At 36.4% G+C, this 14,666-nt stretch overlaps 1 protein-coding gene across 1 annotated transcript in view; it reads left to right on the top strand.

Annotated features, from left to right (window-relative positions):
• Positions 1–14,666, top strand: part of SH3GL2 (SH3 domain containing GRB2 like 2, endophilin A1) — a 54,126-nt gene that overhangs the window by 31,900 nt on the left and 7,560 nt on the right. The window contains exons 4-6 of the mRNA XM_044677222.1: positions 694–837; positions 1,524–1,657; positions 11,287–11,445. Of these exons, the coding sequence (XP_044533157.1) occupies positions 694–837; positions 1,524–1,657; positions 11,287–11,445 (437 nt within the window). The remainder of the gene's footprint in view (positions 1–693; positions 838–1,523; positions 1,658–11,286; positions 11,446–14,666) is intronic.

The following is a 14,666-nucleotide window of genomic DNA, read 5'->3' as shown; positions in this document are numbered from 1 at the left end:
GTATTGTAAAAATGAAAGACTTAATTACTCTGATCAACCAAATAATCAGCCATGATTCCAGAGGACTGATGAAAATGAATATTGCTTATTTCATGACAGAGATAATATATTAATATGCAGAATGTGAAAAGCAATTTTTTTTAATGTAACCAACAAGGGAATTTGCTTTGCTTAACTATACTTATAAAAAGGTTCTTAACCTTTCACAGAAACCATGAAAACTCCTTTTCTGTCCCTTCTCTTTCCTCTCAGTGGAGATAGAGAGGGACAGAAATAAGTTCTGAATAAAGAAAAAATATTTTTTAAAGAAGGGATCTTCATACTCTAAAAGGCTATGAATTACTAATCTGGCCCAAATATGGTCATTTTACAGATGAGAAAATCTTTCCTACTGTTTATACTGTGTTGTACTCCTTCTCTCTTCCTTCTCTCATTTGCTTATTTCCCTTTTCTTTTTTCCATCCTTTCCTTCTCTTTTTAAAATATATTCCCTATTTTCTCTCTTCCTTTCTTATTTCAATATTTTAGTTTAAATTTCAGCCACTGTGCACTGAATTTTAAAAATTTTAAATGATTTTCTTTTAGAACAAACAGCCCCTGTAACAATATCTCACCTAATGTATTTGCATAAAGTCATTTTAAATAGAGTGGACCTTGCCAGACATTTAACCTTTACTCTCTTTCTGCTAACAGCTTCTAGAGCTAAACTCAGCATGATTAATACTATGTCCAAGATCCGAGGTCAAGAGAAAGGACCAGGCTATCCTCAGGCTGAGGCCCTGCTTGCGGAAGCCATGCTGAAGTTTGGAAGGGAGCTTGGTGATGAATGCAACTTTGGTAACTGCTGGGTTTTTTTTTTTTATTCCTAATTATCTTGCTTGTAAGAAGCTTTTATGCACATGGTGATAAGAAAGTTGATTTTAAAAATTGAGATCAGAAAGCAGCAAGGTGGCTCAGTGGACTGAGAACCAGGCCTAGAGATAAGAGGTTTCAAATCTGGCTTAGACACTTTATAATTAGATCAACAGTGCATGCCTTGTCACTAGAAATTCATTTTCATTTGGGTGACATTGTTTTCAGAATGTTTTTTTTGATCTATAATGTGTTTGTTTCATTTTGTTTTGATTTTTTAGTCTCTTTCCTTGAGCAGGGTTTAACTATGAAAAACTGACATTAGCAAAGTTTCAAACACCTTGGAATTTCATACTGAGAGTTCAAAGAGTTATAATTTGAAAATAAAAGAAAAAATTATGTGGCTTTTTTTAATCATTTTATAGGAAGAACACACTTTCTTTGACCATGTGCTGTAGCTCATTTCTCTTAGTTAATAATTTCTTTGAGCTTAAGAGCGTTATCTTCTTAAATTTCCCTTGGAGTAAGACTGAATTTCCACCTAGAACAGTAACTGAGATTATTGTGAACTTTAGTCCAGAGCTGTTTGTAACTCCCCTTATCTTCATTAATGGAAGAACCCTTTTCTACTTTGTATTTGAAGATAAAAGAAAAATGCTTTCCTGTTCCAGGCCCAGCCCTTGGTGATGTAGGGGAGGCCATGAGGGAGCTTTCAGAGGTAAAAGATTCTTTGGACATGGAAGTGAAGCAAAATTTCATTGATCCTCTCCAGAACCTCCATGATAAGGACCTACGGGAAATACAGGTATCTGTCACAGTGGATGTGGGGAAATAGAGTGTTTCTTTCTTAGCTACATGTGATAATAATGCTCATTATAATAGATAATAACATAAAAAATAATCACAATGCTGACATTTATATAACATTATAGAGTTTGGGGAAAAAAACCCTATATTATATATTTTCTCTTTTGTGCCTAAAACTTTATGGGATTTCTACTGTATGTATCATCATAACCCTTTTATAAATGAGGAAACTAGGGTGAAAAGAAGTTAATCAGTTTTCTCTCATTAATAAATGTGTGTAATATATAAAGATATATAAAATAAACATNCTTCTTCATCAGAATTTTAAAATCAGATTTTCTTTCTGAGAACTTTCCAACTTTATGTGGCTTTACCTGCTAAAACTTTAGATTGTGGAACCAAACCTATATTCTTTCTGAATTCATTGAAAAATACTTTCCCCAAATTTAGAGTAGGCAGCAGAGTATACCTACCTTTCCTACTAATTATATATCAAAATCTCTAGGGCACCATCTGCTTGTCTATTTAAGTAAATTGGATATAGTCAGAGGGGCGGTCACTACCCTCTAGCAGACCAAGAAAGTTCTTGCAGAAAGTAGAATTTGAACAGAGACTTGAAAGAAGCTAGAGAAGTTAATAAACATAACAATTAGCACTTATAAAATATTTCCAGGTTTACAAAGTGCTTTACCTATATTATCATATTTGATTCTCATAACAACTCTGGGGGGTAGTTGCAATTATTATTCCCATTTTATAGATGAGGAAATTAAAATTGAGAAAGATTGTCTCTTGTCTACAGTCTCCCAGCTCATGTGTCTTAAAGTGAGCTTTGAATTCAGTTCTTCTAAATCAAAGTCCACTATTCTATCTGTCATGCTGCTTATCTGCTTAGTGTGACATCTAGCTCCTTTAGAGGTAAAGCTAGGAGATTAAATAAAGTGGGAGAGTTTTCGGCATTCAGGATAACTGATTCACAAGCACGGGAGCTAGAGATGGAGTATCATGTGTAGCTAGGGGATCATAGCATGACACAGGGAATAAAACTGGCAAGTTTGGTAGAGTCTAGTTTATGAAAAGCTTTAAATGCCAGACAGGGAACTTTACACTACTTCTAAATAAATTGTTCTCCTGGTTTTGCTTGTTTATTTAGTGGCAAAGACCTGGAAACCAAGGATGTGCCCATCAGTTGAGGAATGACTTAAATTATGACTTATCAATGAGATGGAATATTATAGCGCTATAAGAAATTAATAAGGGGATGGTTTCAGAAAGATCTGGGAAGATTTATATGATCTGATGCAAATTGCAGTGAGCAGAACCAAGAGAACACTTTATGTTCTATTATCAGTATTGTAAAAATGAAAGACTTAATTACTCTGATCAACCAAATAATCAGCCATGATTCCAGAGGACTGATAAAATGAATATTGCTTATTTCATGACAGAGATAATATATTAATATGCAGAATGTGAAAAGCAATTTTTTTTAATGTAACCAACAAGGGAATTTGCTTTGCTTAACTATACTTATAAAAAGGTTCTTAACCTTTCACAGAAACCATGAAAACTCCTTTTCTGTCCCTTCTCTTTCCTCTCAGTGGAGATAGAGAGGGACAGAAATAAGTTCTGAATAAAGAAAAAATATTTTTTAAAGAAGGGATCTTCATACTCTAAAAGGCTATGAATTACTAATCTGGCCCAAATATGGTCATTTTACAGATGAGAAAATCTTTCCTACTGTTTATACTGTGTTGTACTCCTTCTCTCTTCCTTCTCTCATTTGCTTATTTCCCTTTTCTTTTTTCCATCCTTTCCTTCTCTTTTTAAAATATATTCCCTATTTTCTCTCTTCCTTTCTTATTTCAATATTTTAGTTTAAATTTCAGCCACTGTGCACTGAATTTTAAAAATTTTAAATGATTTTCTTTTAGAACAAACAGCCCCTGTAACAATATCTCACCTAATGTATTTGCATAAAGTCATTTTAAATAGAGTGGACCTTGCCAGACATTTAACCTTTACTCTCTTTCTGCTAACAGCTTCTAGAGCTAAACTCAGCATGATTAATACTATGTCCAAGATCCGAGGTCAAGAGAAAGGACCAGGCTATCCTCAGGCTGAGGCCCTGCTTGCGGAAGCCATGCTGAAGTTTGGAAGGGAGCTTGGTGATGAATGCAACTTTGGTAACTGCTGGGTTTTTTTTTTTTTATTCCTAATTATCTTGCTTGTAAGAAGCTTTTATGCACATGGTGATAAGAAAGTTGATTTTAAAAATTGAGATCAGAAAGCAGCAAGGTGGCTCAGTGGACTGAGAACCAGGCCTAGAGATAAGAGGTTTCAAATCTGGCTTAGACACTTTATAATTAGATCAACAGTGCATGCCTTGTCACTAGAAATTCATTTTCATTTGGGTGACATTGTTTTCAGAATGTTTTTTTTGATCTATAATGTGTTTGTTTCATTTTGTTTTGATTTTTTAGTCTCTTTCCTTGAGCAGGGTTTAACTATGAAAAACTGACATTAGCAAAGTTTCAAACACCTTGGAATTTCATACTGAGAGTTCAAAGAGTTATAATTTGAAAATAAAAGAAAAAATTATGTGGCTTTTTTTAATCATTTTATAGGAAGAACACACTTTCTTTGACCATGTGCTGTAGCTCATTTCTCTTAGTTAATAATTTCTTTGAGCTTAAGAGCGTTATCTTCTTAAATTTCCCTTGGAGTAAGACTGAATTTCCACCTAGAACAGTAACTGAGATTATTGTGAACTTTAGTCCAGAGCTGTTTGTAACTCCCCTTATCTTCATTAATGGAAGAACCCTTTTCTACTTTGTATTTGAAGATAAAAGAAAAATGCTTTCCTGTTCCAGGCCCAGCCCTTGGTGATGTAGGGGAGGCCATGAGGGAGCTTTCAGAGGTAAAAGATTCTTTGGACATGGAAGTGAAGCAAAATTTCATTGATCCTCTCCAGAACCTCCATGATAAGGACCTACGGGAAATACAGGTATCTGTCACAGTGGATGTGGGGAAATAGAGTGTTTCTTTCTTAGCTACATGTGATAATAATGCTCATTATAATAGATAATAACATAAAAAATAATCACAATGCTGACATTTATATAACATTATAGAGTTTGGGGAAAAAAACCCTATATTATATATTTTCTCTTTTGTGCCTAAAACTTTATGGGATTTCTACTGTATGTATCATCATAACCCTTTTATAAATGAGGAAACTAGGGTGAAAAGAAGTTAATCAGTTTTCTCTCATTAATAAATGTGTGTAATATATAAAGATATATAAAATATATAAAATAAACATATAATATATAAATGTATATTATTAAATGTCAGAGGTGGGATTTGAAACTAGTTTTTTTCTCAACTTTAAGACTAGCCTTCTATGCCTTTTCCCATTATTTACATTTATAAATGATAATAATAATCAGTAGTTAAACAAGTATTTATTAAGTAACTAATATGTGCCAAATGCTAAGCTAAATTGTAGATACCAAGAAAACCAAAAGACAGATCACTGTCTAATGGGAGTATGGAGAGAGCAAAATGAAAACTATTATGTACAACCTAAATATGTACAGTACAGGATAAATTGGAGATAATCAACAGAGCGAAGGCACTAGCATTAGAGGGGATGGGAAAGGTTTCTTGCAGGAAATAGGACGTTAGCTGAGATTTGAAGGAAGACTGAGAAGCAAGCTAGGAAGCAGAGGTTGTGAGAATCTTATCTGAGGAACAGTAAGGGAAGGGTCAGTATCATTTGATTATAGAGTACATGGAGATAAATAGGTGTAAGAAGAGTGGAATAAAGGAGGCTTCTAGGTTGTAGAAGGTTGTAAAAGCCTAGCAGAAGATTATATATTTAATCTTGGAGGTCAAAAGAGAGCCATTGGACCTTATTGAGGGAGGTGTTTGAAAGAAGAGTGGGTACCCTGTTTTGATTCATGCTTTAGGATGATTAATGTGAAAGACGAGTGCAGGACAGATTGGAGTGAGAAAGGGAGAATGACCAGTAGGTTATTGCAGTGTTATAGATTGACCATGAAATTGAGGGAATGCCCATTAATTGAGGGATGTCTAAACAAATTGTGGCATATGCTTGTGATGGAATACTACCATGCCATAAGAAATGATGAACAGTTTAATTTAAAGAACAAAACAAAACAAGGTAAGACCTATGTGAAATTTTAAAGAGCTAAATGAACAGAAGCAAGAGACCATTATATACAGCCACAGAAATATTACTTGAACAATGACTTGTGAATGTCCACTTCCTGAGAAAGAACTGATGAATAGAAGCAAGCAAGACATGTAGATATAGATTTATATAACACACACATATACCTACAAATAAATCTTTTTGTCAAATGATTCCTTCTTTAGTTCAGGGAGAGTAGAGAGGGAGGAAGATACCCAGGCACTTTAAAGTAACAAATAAATAAAAATACAATTTAAGAATAGTATAGGCATGAGGTAATAAGAGCCTGCCTCTAGGTGGTAGCATCGCTAGGTGAGAGAATAATCATTATGGCTATGATATTGCCTAGCATGGTTGCTTCTTGGTATTTGAGTTGTGAAGCAGTAGGAAAAATAAAGAGATGTAGTGTCCTGAATGGGGAAGTCACATAATCTCTCTGAACTTCTCTTTCTTCTCTTGTAATATGGGAATAAAAGGACTTGAACAACCTATTTAACAAGATTGTTGTGAGGAAAGCACTTTATGACCTTATTAAGTCACATAAATGTCAGTAACTTTTATTAATCCACCAAACCCCTTCTCTGATGCTTCTGTTGGGGTAGAAGTGATCTGGGTTCTTGATGCTGTCTGGGCACCAAAAAATCTAGTAAGACATCGAGGTGCTTTTATTATGGGTTCCATGATGGAATGACTTTCATCTGACTAACTAGCTCATCTTGGAGTGACTTAAACCCAGCTTTGATCACAGGGTAGTGAAATTTTGGTCTATAACAACTCTTGAAGAACTACCAAATCAATGAGAGGTCACAGTTTGCTTTTGTAGGGAGAATTCTCATACTGACCAAATCAAAGATTTGCAAACTGTCTCTGTTATTTCTTCTGGCATGGCAGATATGACAGCCTAAAAGAAATAATATCCTGTGTGCTAAACAGTTTTCCATAACCTTTTAGAAAGATACTTTGAGAATATTTTAAAAAAATTATTGCTATATTTGTTTTTTATTATCTTTATTTCCCAATACTTACCATTCTTCCCTAACAACTAAAAAACCAATTCTCAGAAGAAAAAAAAATGAAAAAGAAGAAAATAAAGTCTCATTTAGACAAACTAACCAACACATCAACTACTGTTATGTCCAACGTGTATGCTTTGTACCCATGGCACCCCATTTTTTCTTTTCTCATCTTTTTTCTTTGGGGCCAAATTTAGTCATCATTATTATACTGTGTTCAATTTTTATTTTTGTTGTTTTTGTTGTTCTTTGGGGGAACATTTTCTTCTCCAGAAGGATTATTATTCTTTTTCAGAGAAACACAAATATATTAATTAACCTATAATTCTCTGTGTTGATTTCACCCTATGAAATGCCAGCTGTACCACTGATGACAATTTAGTAGTTTGCTTAAATGAGCAGTTATATTAACACTGAAAGCTTGTGTGTTTTCATATTTTCATAACAGCTGTCGGGACTGGGGAAAAATACCCAAATGCCATTTTTTGAAAACCACACAGAACAATTGAGCTTTTCCTTTGACGTACACATTTCAGGCAACCCTTGCAAAGGGCATCATTTAGCAAAGCAATTTCCACTTCTTCCACTCAGGTGCATTTTTTCCTGTGTAAACAAAGTTAAGATATTGAAGCAGCTCCTAGTACCATTCAGATTGCATGGTGGGGACTCAGTAAACTGAGTTAAGGAATGAGTTATGATGCCTAGAAATACCAACCAAAAGACATCTTCTAAGGACTCTACTATATGCTCATATGAGAGCCTAGATCTGTAACCTTTGAAGGAAGATGTGGTTGGGAAAGAGCCCAAGATAAGAAATCAAATGGTTTCAGACCAAGTGAAAGAACATAGAGTAGGAAGGTAATTTAGGGATCATCTTGTCCAATCCTCTTTTTTGAAAGATGAAGAAACGATATACAGAGCAGGGAAGTGATTCACCTGAGGTCACATCAGTAAAAGGTAGCAGGACCAGGATTCAAGCCTTTATCCTCTCACACCAAGTCAGAAGCCCTTACTGCCTGTCTTTGCTCTCTTCTTTATGAATTATTTTTTTCTCAAGGGTGTTACTTCATTTTAAAGGATCTTAGCCTCTTCCTCTATAAAAAAATGAGAAGGCTGGATTAGATGCTCTTCAAAGTCCCTTCTAATTCTAAATTTAGTTATGCTGTCATCTACCAGTGTCATTGCAGCAAAGTATTTTGCTTAGAATGCTAATACTAACAGTGATAATTGGAGATAGAAGGAATTAAAGTTTCTAAAGCTATATGAATGCAAATATTCTTCCTAAGAAGATTTTGTTTGGGAGGGGTATCATACCTTCTTGTTCTTTTCATCTCCTCCCCCCATGTCTAGTGCTTTTCCTCCCCTCCCCATTTATTCTTCACAGATGGGAACAAAGGGAAAATTAATAGAAGGGTCAGACACACTTTTCACCAACTCAGAAGCAGCAGAATAAAATTAAAGTAACTCAAAGAAGAACTGAGAGGTATCATGGATTAGTGGATAGAAGAAATAGGAGCATTTGGGCATAAGTCCTGCCTTTGAGTCATTTTTTTTGTGACTTGTCCATGGTTACATAAAAGGTGAAGTGATTTGTATAAGATTACACAGGCTATAAGTAGAAGAGTCAGGATTTGAACCCAGGCCCTTTGATTCCATGTTCATTGTTCTTTCTACAGCTCTACTCTCCTTCTAATCTTCATTCAGTGAGATACCTATATTTAAAGTAAAGAAAAAAATGTAAAACTTCTATTTTAATTCATTTCCTTTTCTCATCCTCAACAGGAGACTTTTCCCAAATAACTTTAGAGCACACATTTCTTAATTAATTGAGGCCCTCAAAAGAAATGTGATTTCCTCCGTGGGTATACTCATGCATATTAGAGCCATTTCATAGCTTAATAGATAGCTTTGTGAATTGCTAAAGCCAAAATCATTTCTTATTTGGTCACCGACCTTCTGAGGAATATAATTTACTGAGAAATTACAAATCAAGTCAACTCCTGACTACCAGTACAAGTATTTTGTCCCCTTTGGACCCATATAATCCTAAATTAATTTCTTCTTGACTCATAACTTATATGTGACCATGATCAGACAATAAAAGGAGACTTTAGTATTAGCAAGATTAGGAAAATAAATTTGTAGCAATAAATAGTTAAATAAAATTCTTACTGTATGCTGGAAACCCTCATTTCTCAAAAGCTAGGTCAATAGAGCAGAAACTGCAGAAGATCCCATTAAAATGAAAAAAGCTCCTGATACTGGCCTGGCAACTGACTGTGTGACTTTCATACTGGTTCTGCCTAGCTGAGGCATATGGGTTTATTATTAAGAGTATTGATTTCTAAGAAATAAATTATTTAGCCAGATAAAGGCTGGTTTTTTTTCCTTAGGGAAGAAGCACCAGAATAGAGTAGGTAAATTTAATCTCTTAGTGTATAAGATAATCTATAAGATTATGAGTGGTAGAAGAGGTGCCCATCTAAACTGGTTGAGAGAGTTCTTAACTGGGAACTCATTAAGCTGAAGGCATCACAGATCTAATGAGAACAAAAATAGATTGTACTAAGGAGGGAAATGATTGCACATGTTTTAGTAAATTATAAACAAATAATAAAAATACTAATTTCACCATTTAAATTTCAAATAGCTCATTCAAATAGCCCTTTTTTGTCTTACTCCTCCACAGGGAAGTCAGCACTCTTCTGTTGAACAAGAACTGGAGGCTAGCTAGAAAAGTGAGACTGAGTTGCCAGAGGTGTTTCTCACTTGTATCCTCTCATTCTTAAATATCTTTTTTGATGGGGTTTTCTTTTAGTTTGTCATTGAAAATTGTTGCTTCTCATCTCCCATACTAATAGTTTAAGCTTCCACATTCTTTTGAAAGCTAAGAAGGGAACAAGCATTTATTATGTTTTACTTTGTGCCAGACATTGTGTTAAGCACTTTACAAATATCTCATTTGATCCCCACAACAACCCTGTGCGATAGATGGTATCATTATCCCTATGAAGAAACTGAGGCTGACAAAGGTGAGGTTACTTGCCTTGGGTCACAATAGCTAATTAAGTATCTGAGGCTTGATTTGAACACAAATCCTCCTGACTCCAAGTCTAGCACTCTTTCTGTTCTGCTGTCTAGCTGTATAAAGCATGGGGCATAAAGCAGAGTGACTCGGAAAAAAAAGATTTTCCCCTGTATTTTTAAATGATAATAATAGTAATAAATAATAACGAGAATTCACTTTACATGGTTCATTTAGCTTTATATATTCCACTAAAATCTTCTTCCAGTGTCTCATTGTGAAATGTTGTTGACCCTGTGTTTTCAAGATTGTGCTCAAAGATTGATGTGAGACACTCTTAGTTCTACCATGTTGGAATGACTTTGAGTACAGTTCACTAAAAGAAAGGACCAAATACATCTGTTCTCTAAGCCCCCACCTAGCTGAGTGTATAGAGCTTCATCACCAAAGGGTTGGATTCCAGGTGATTTTTTTTCTCCTTTTGGCTACTAAAACTCATTAACTAAAGCTTGGAAGAGGTTATTGTCTGGATTAGTAAAGGTAATAACAATGTCTATGCAATCGCAGATATTATAGTTTTGGAACAGTTGAAATTTGTAAAGTTTTCCTTAAAACTGTTTATGGAGGTAAGTAGTAAAAATCACTAAAAATCCAGCCATGGAGCCTGAAGGATCTGAGTATATAATAGATATGTGATCCTATGCAATTTTTAAAAACCCTTACCATTTGTCTTAGAATTAATACCAAGTATTAGTTCTAAGGAAGAAGAGTGGTAAGGGCTAGGCAGTTGTGGTAAATGACTTGCCCAGGGTCACACAGCTAGCAAGTATCTGAGGCCAGATTTGAACCCAGGACCTCCTATCTCCAGGTCTGGCTCTCTATCCCACTGAGCTACCCAACTGCTCCTGCAAGTCCCTTTTTTTTTTCAATTCACTTTTAATGTTTCAGTTTTTTGGGTAACTCTCTGGAAGACTGGTTACAGAGAAGGTACTGACTTACATTGGTAGAATAAGTTTCCTTATTTGAGTGTTCCTTAAACTAGTGAATTCATAGGTCAAGTCATTTCCCCTAGCCTATGTTTTATGTAGCTAATTGCAATTTTAAGGACCTTCCAACTATGAACTCCCTTTAGATTTTTAATAACTCAGTGAAATAGATGAGGAAGATATCATTTCCATTTTGTAAGCAAGTAGACTAAAGTTTGGAGAAATTAAATGATTTGCCTAAAGTTTCATGGGTAATGTGATGGAATTGAGAGTAGCCTGCAGATCTTCCATTTGTTCTTTCCTTTCTTCTTCTATCCCATCCCAATCAGAAGGCTTTCCCTCCAGAAACCCTCCATCAATTCATTCTGACCTTCAATTTTTCAGCATCATCTAAAGAAGTTGGAGGGTCGACGCCTGGACTTTGATTACAAGAAGAAAAGGCAAGGCAAGATTCCAGATGAGGAGCTTCGCCAAGCTTTGGAGAAATTTGATGAGTCTAAAGAAATAGCTGAGTCAAGCATGTTCAACCTCCTGGAAATGGATGTGAGCGTATTTCTGACTATTTTCATTTGGGCTTGACATTTAGATTGTAATTATATGCTTGTTTAAACACATTAAAACATTAATTAATGCTCTCAACATCTCAATTACCCTGCTTTGAACAGGGGCTTAGGTAAGTGGTTGGTGTCATTGAACAAAATATGACTTATGGGAATAAACTAGAAAGATAGATATTTTAAAAGCTTAACAACTGCAAATAAAAGCAAAGAATAGTCTTCTTATGGCATTTTCTCTGCAATACCTTGAAGGGCTGCCACTTACAGTTGTCCAACATGTTGAAATGTACAAAATGGTTTCCCTGCAACAATCCCTAATACATATTATTAATGAAAGTATTATTTTATTAAATGAAGAAATGAGACTCAAAGCATTAATGACTTTCTAAGGGTCACACAGGTAGCAAGTATCAGAGCCAGTTGGACTCAATTCTCTTTTCACTACAAGAAGAATATTCTTTTCATCACTCCATCACATACTTTAGCATATTCCTCATCATGGTGTGTAAGGATTCTGTATGAAAGATAATATCCAGGAAATGTATTAAAAGGTCAGTCACTTAATAAAAGCAGGAGAAAACTAATGGACAAATACAAGACAGTGAGAATTTTCAACTGTTTGGTGAAATCTCTATACGTTATTTCTCAAAGACCGTGGACAAGAATCACACAATTTGGAAAACTGTAAATGAGTTTTGAATTACACCATTAGAGAAAACGTGCACTTTAGTGAGAGAGAAATTCAATTGAATGTATAGAAAACTCCTCTAAAATATAGCACAGTGGGGAGCTAAGTGTTTCAGCGGATAAAGAACCAGAAGAAGTGATAAAAGGTCCTGGGTTCAAATCTGGCTTCAGATATTTCCTACCTGTGTGCCCTGGGCAAGTCACTTAACCCCCACTGCCTAAACCTTACCACTTTTCTGCCTAAGAATCAATACACATTATTGATTCCAAGATGGAAGGAAAGGTTTTGTGAATCTTGTAGCATCACTTGTTGAGATGTTGAAGAATGTTCTTCATGCATCTACAGTGATTGTTGGCCATTTAATAAGTCTTTATAATATCCCTGGGAGATTAATGGTGTAAGAATTATTGCATTGTAAGAGTGGAGTAACCACTGTTGGAAGCCATTTTCCTTCTTCCATGATACCATGGGGTTCTTTGTTTTACTTTCAAAGGTACGAAAGTTCAAAAATGAATCATATAAGCACTTCAGACTTTCGTGCACTTACTTTTTCTCACTTCCCAGTCAACATATTATGGGATACAGGGGATGGAGAGGTAGAGGACACAGTTACTAATGACTGCATTTTTGGGAAAAAAGTGCTCTTTGTAGCTTGCAGAGCCACAAGTATAGTGAGGAGGAGAAGAGTTGATTTCACCACCATTTTCTTTCTTTTTTTTTTAATTTTAAACCCTTAACTTCTGTGTATTGACTTATAGGTGGAAGATTGGTAAGGGTAGGCAATGGGGGTCAAGTGACTTGCCCAGGGTCACACAGCTGGGAAGTGTCTGAGGCCGGATTTGAACCTAGGACCTCCTGTCTCTAGGCCTGGCTCTCAATACACTGAGCTACCCAGCTGCCCCTCACCAACATTTTCTACTGAAATATGTAGAGGATCTAGAGAGTCAGAATGGATTGGAGTAAAAATAGTTGTACAGAAACTGTCCATTTTTGATAGTGGAGAATAGGTGAGTAGAATCTTTTTATTTTTTTTTTTGGCATAAGCAGATAATTGATGTTTTCTCATATTTAGGGACTGGTTGGTAGAAGCTAGAAAGAGAGTAATGATGGTGCCAGTGGTGTGGGGCTCAGCTTCTGTTTAAATCCTTGTGTCCTCATTACTATTTGAAAAGGTATTTGTGGGATTGATGTCAGTCTTGGAGACCTTGGTATATGATCCAGAAACCCCAACACATCCTATACCATGATGGGCAAGTGAGACAGTTTGAAGTTTGGCATTCAGATTCCGGCTAATCTTGGAATCCACATTGTTCCAGATGAGAGTTATCTCTATTTCCTGACCCTAAATAAGGTGGATTTTTTGGGCACTGAACAATATAATACTCCCAGCATCTGAAAATTACTATAATAATACATAGGTCTACCTTCATTTGCCCTCTACCTGATTAGACATCAGCAATGTCAGGATTAGAGGGATGGTGCCAGAGAGAGACATCCTAAATGTAGTAGTGACTTAAGCAGTTGCCTAAAAGCCATCAGTATGGATGTGGGGCATACATATGCTCATCTATTTTGATATTTCCTTCTAATCAGTTATAACTCTGAGGTGGATACATGGGGAGGAACAGGGCTATATGGGAGAGAATTCCATAGTTGACACTTTGGCTTCTCCAAACATTACAAAATGGACTATGGTTACTCTCAGGATTCAGCAGACTCAGAGGGATCCTTGGCTACAAGATGGGATCCAGAATCAAGAGTGGTAGCACCTCATGAGAAGAAATTGTTATTTACTTCTTAATACCATCTTGGTTTGAGGTAGGGCATCTAGAAATGTTTATTCCAGTTGGAAGGAAAGAAATTAGTTCCCAACATTTTAGCACCTTTCCTTTGAATTCTAGTATCTACTTTAGCATTAAGAGTCTGGTATGTTGACTTGCGGTTAAGATGGCAGCAGAGTAAGGAGCAGCTGCTCGATCTCTCCTGACCAAACCACACAGAACCCCTCAAGGGGAAATAAAAACGAGTCCAGAGGAACGAAGGAACCCCACAACAGGGCGCAGCATTGAAGGTACGCAGAATCGGGGCATTTCCACACTTTAAAGGGGTGAAACAGCTCTCACTAAAACACGAGAGGAAGAAGCCCCTCCCCCACCCCCCACACCGCACAAGCGGGTAAACAGGACTGGGGCAACCAGATAATCACTGGCAGGCCCTGAGCCCGTATCTGTGCGCTGCAAGACGAGGGACCCCAGGTGGCTGGGACTCTCCCTGAGCGCCCACGTGGGTGAAGGCACCGCCTCTGGCAGGGACAAAGGCCCCTAAAATGCGGCCTTTCCCAAGCACTGAAGGCATCGCCTCAGGGGTGAATAAAGATCTCCAGCCCACAGACTTTCACTACCTTCTGCGGGGGTGAAGGCAGGCCCTAAGAGCAGCAGCGCAGGCAAAGGCAGTGCCCTAGGCTTGGATAACGATCTCCAGCCCAGGCTTGGACCTCCAGTGAGGACCCGGTGCAGACC

Source organism: Gracilinanus agilis, chromosome 1, assembly GCF_016433145.1.
Source record: "Gracilinanus agilis isolate LMUSP501 chromosome 1, AgileGrace, whole genome shotgun sequence".
Classification (NCBI taxonomy): Eukaryota; Metazoa; Chordata; class Mammalia; order Didelphimorphia; family Didelphidae; genus Gracilinanus; species Gracilinanus agilis.
The sequence above is the reverse complement of the archived record's forward strand: the minus strand, read 5'-3'. Positions and strand labels throughout refer to the sequence as shown.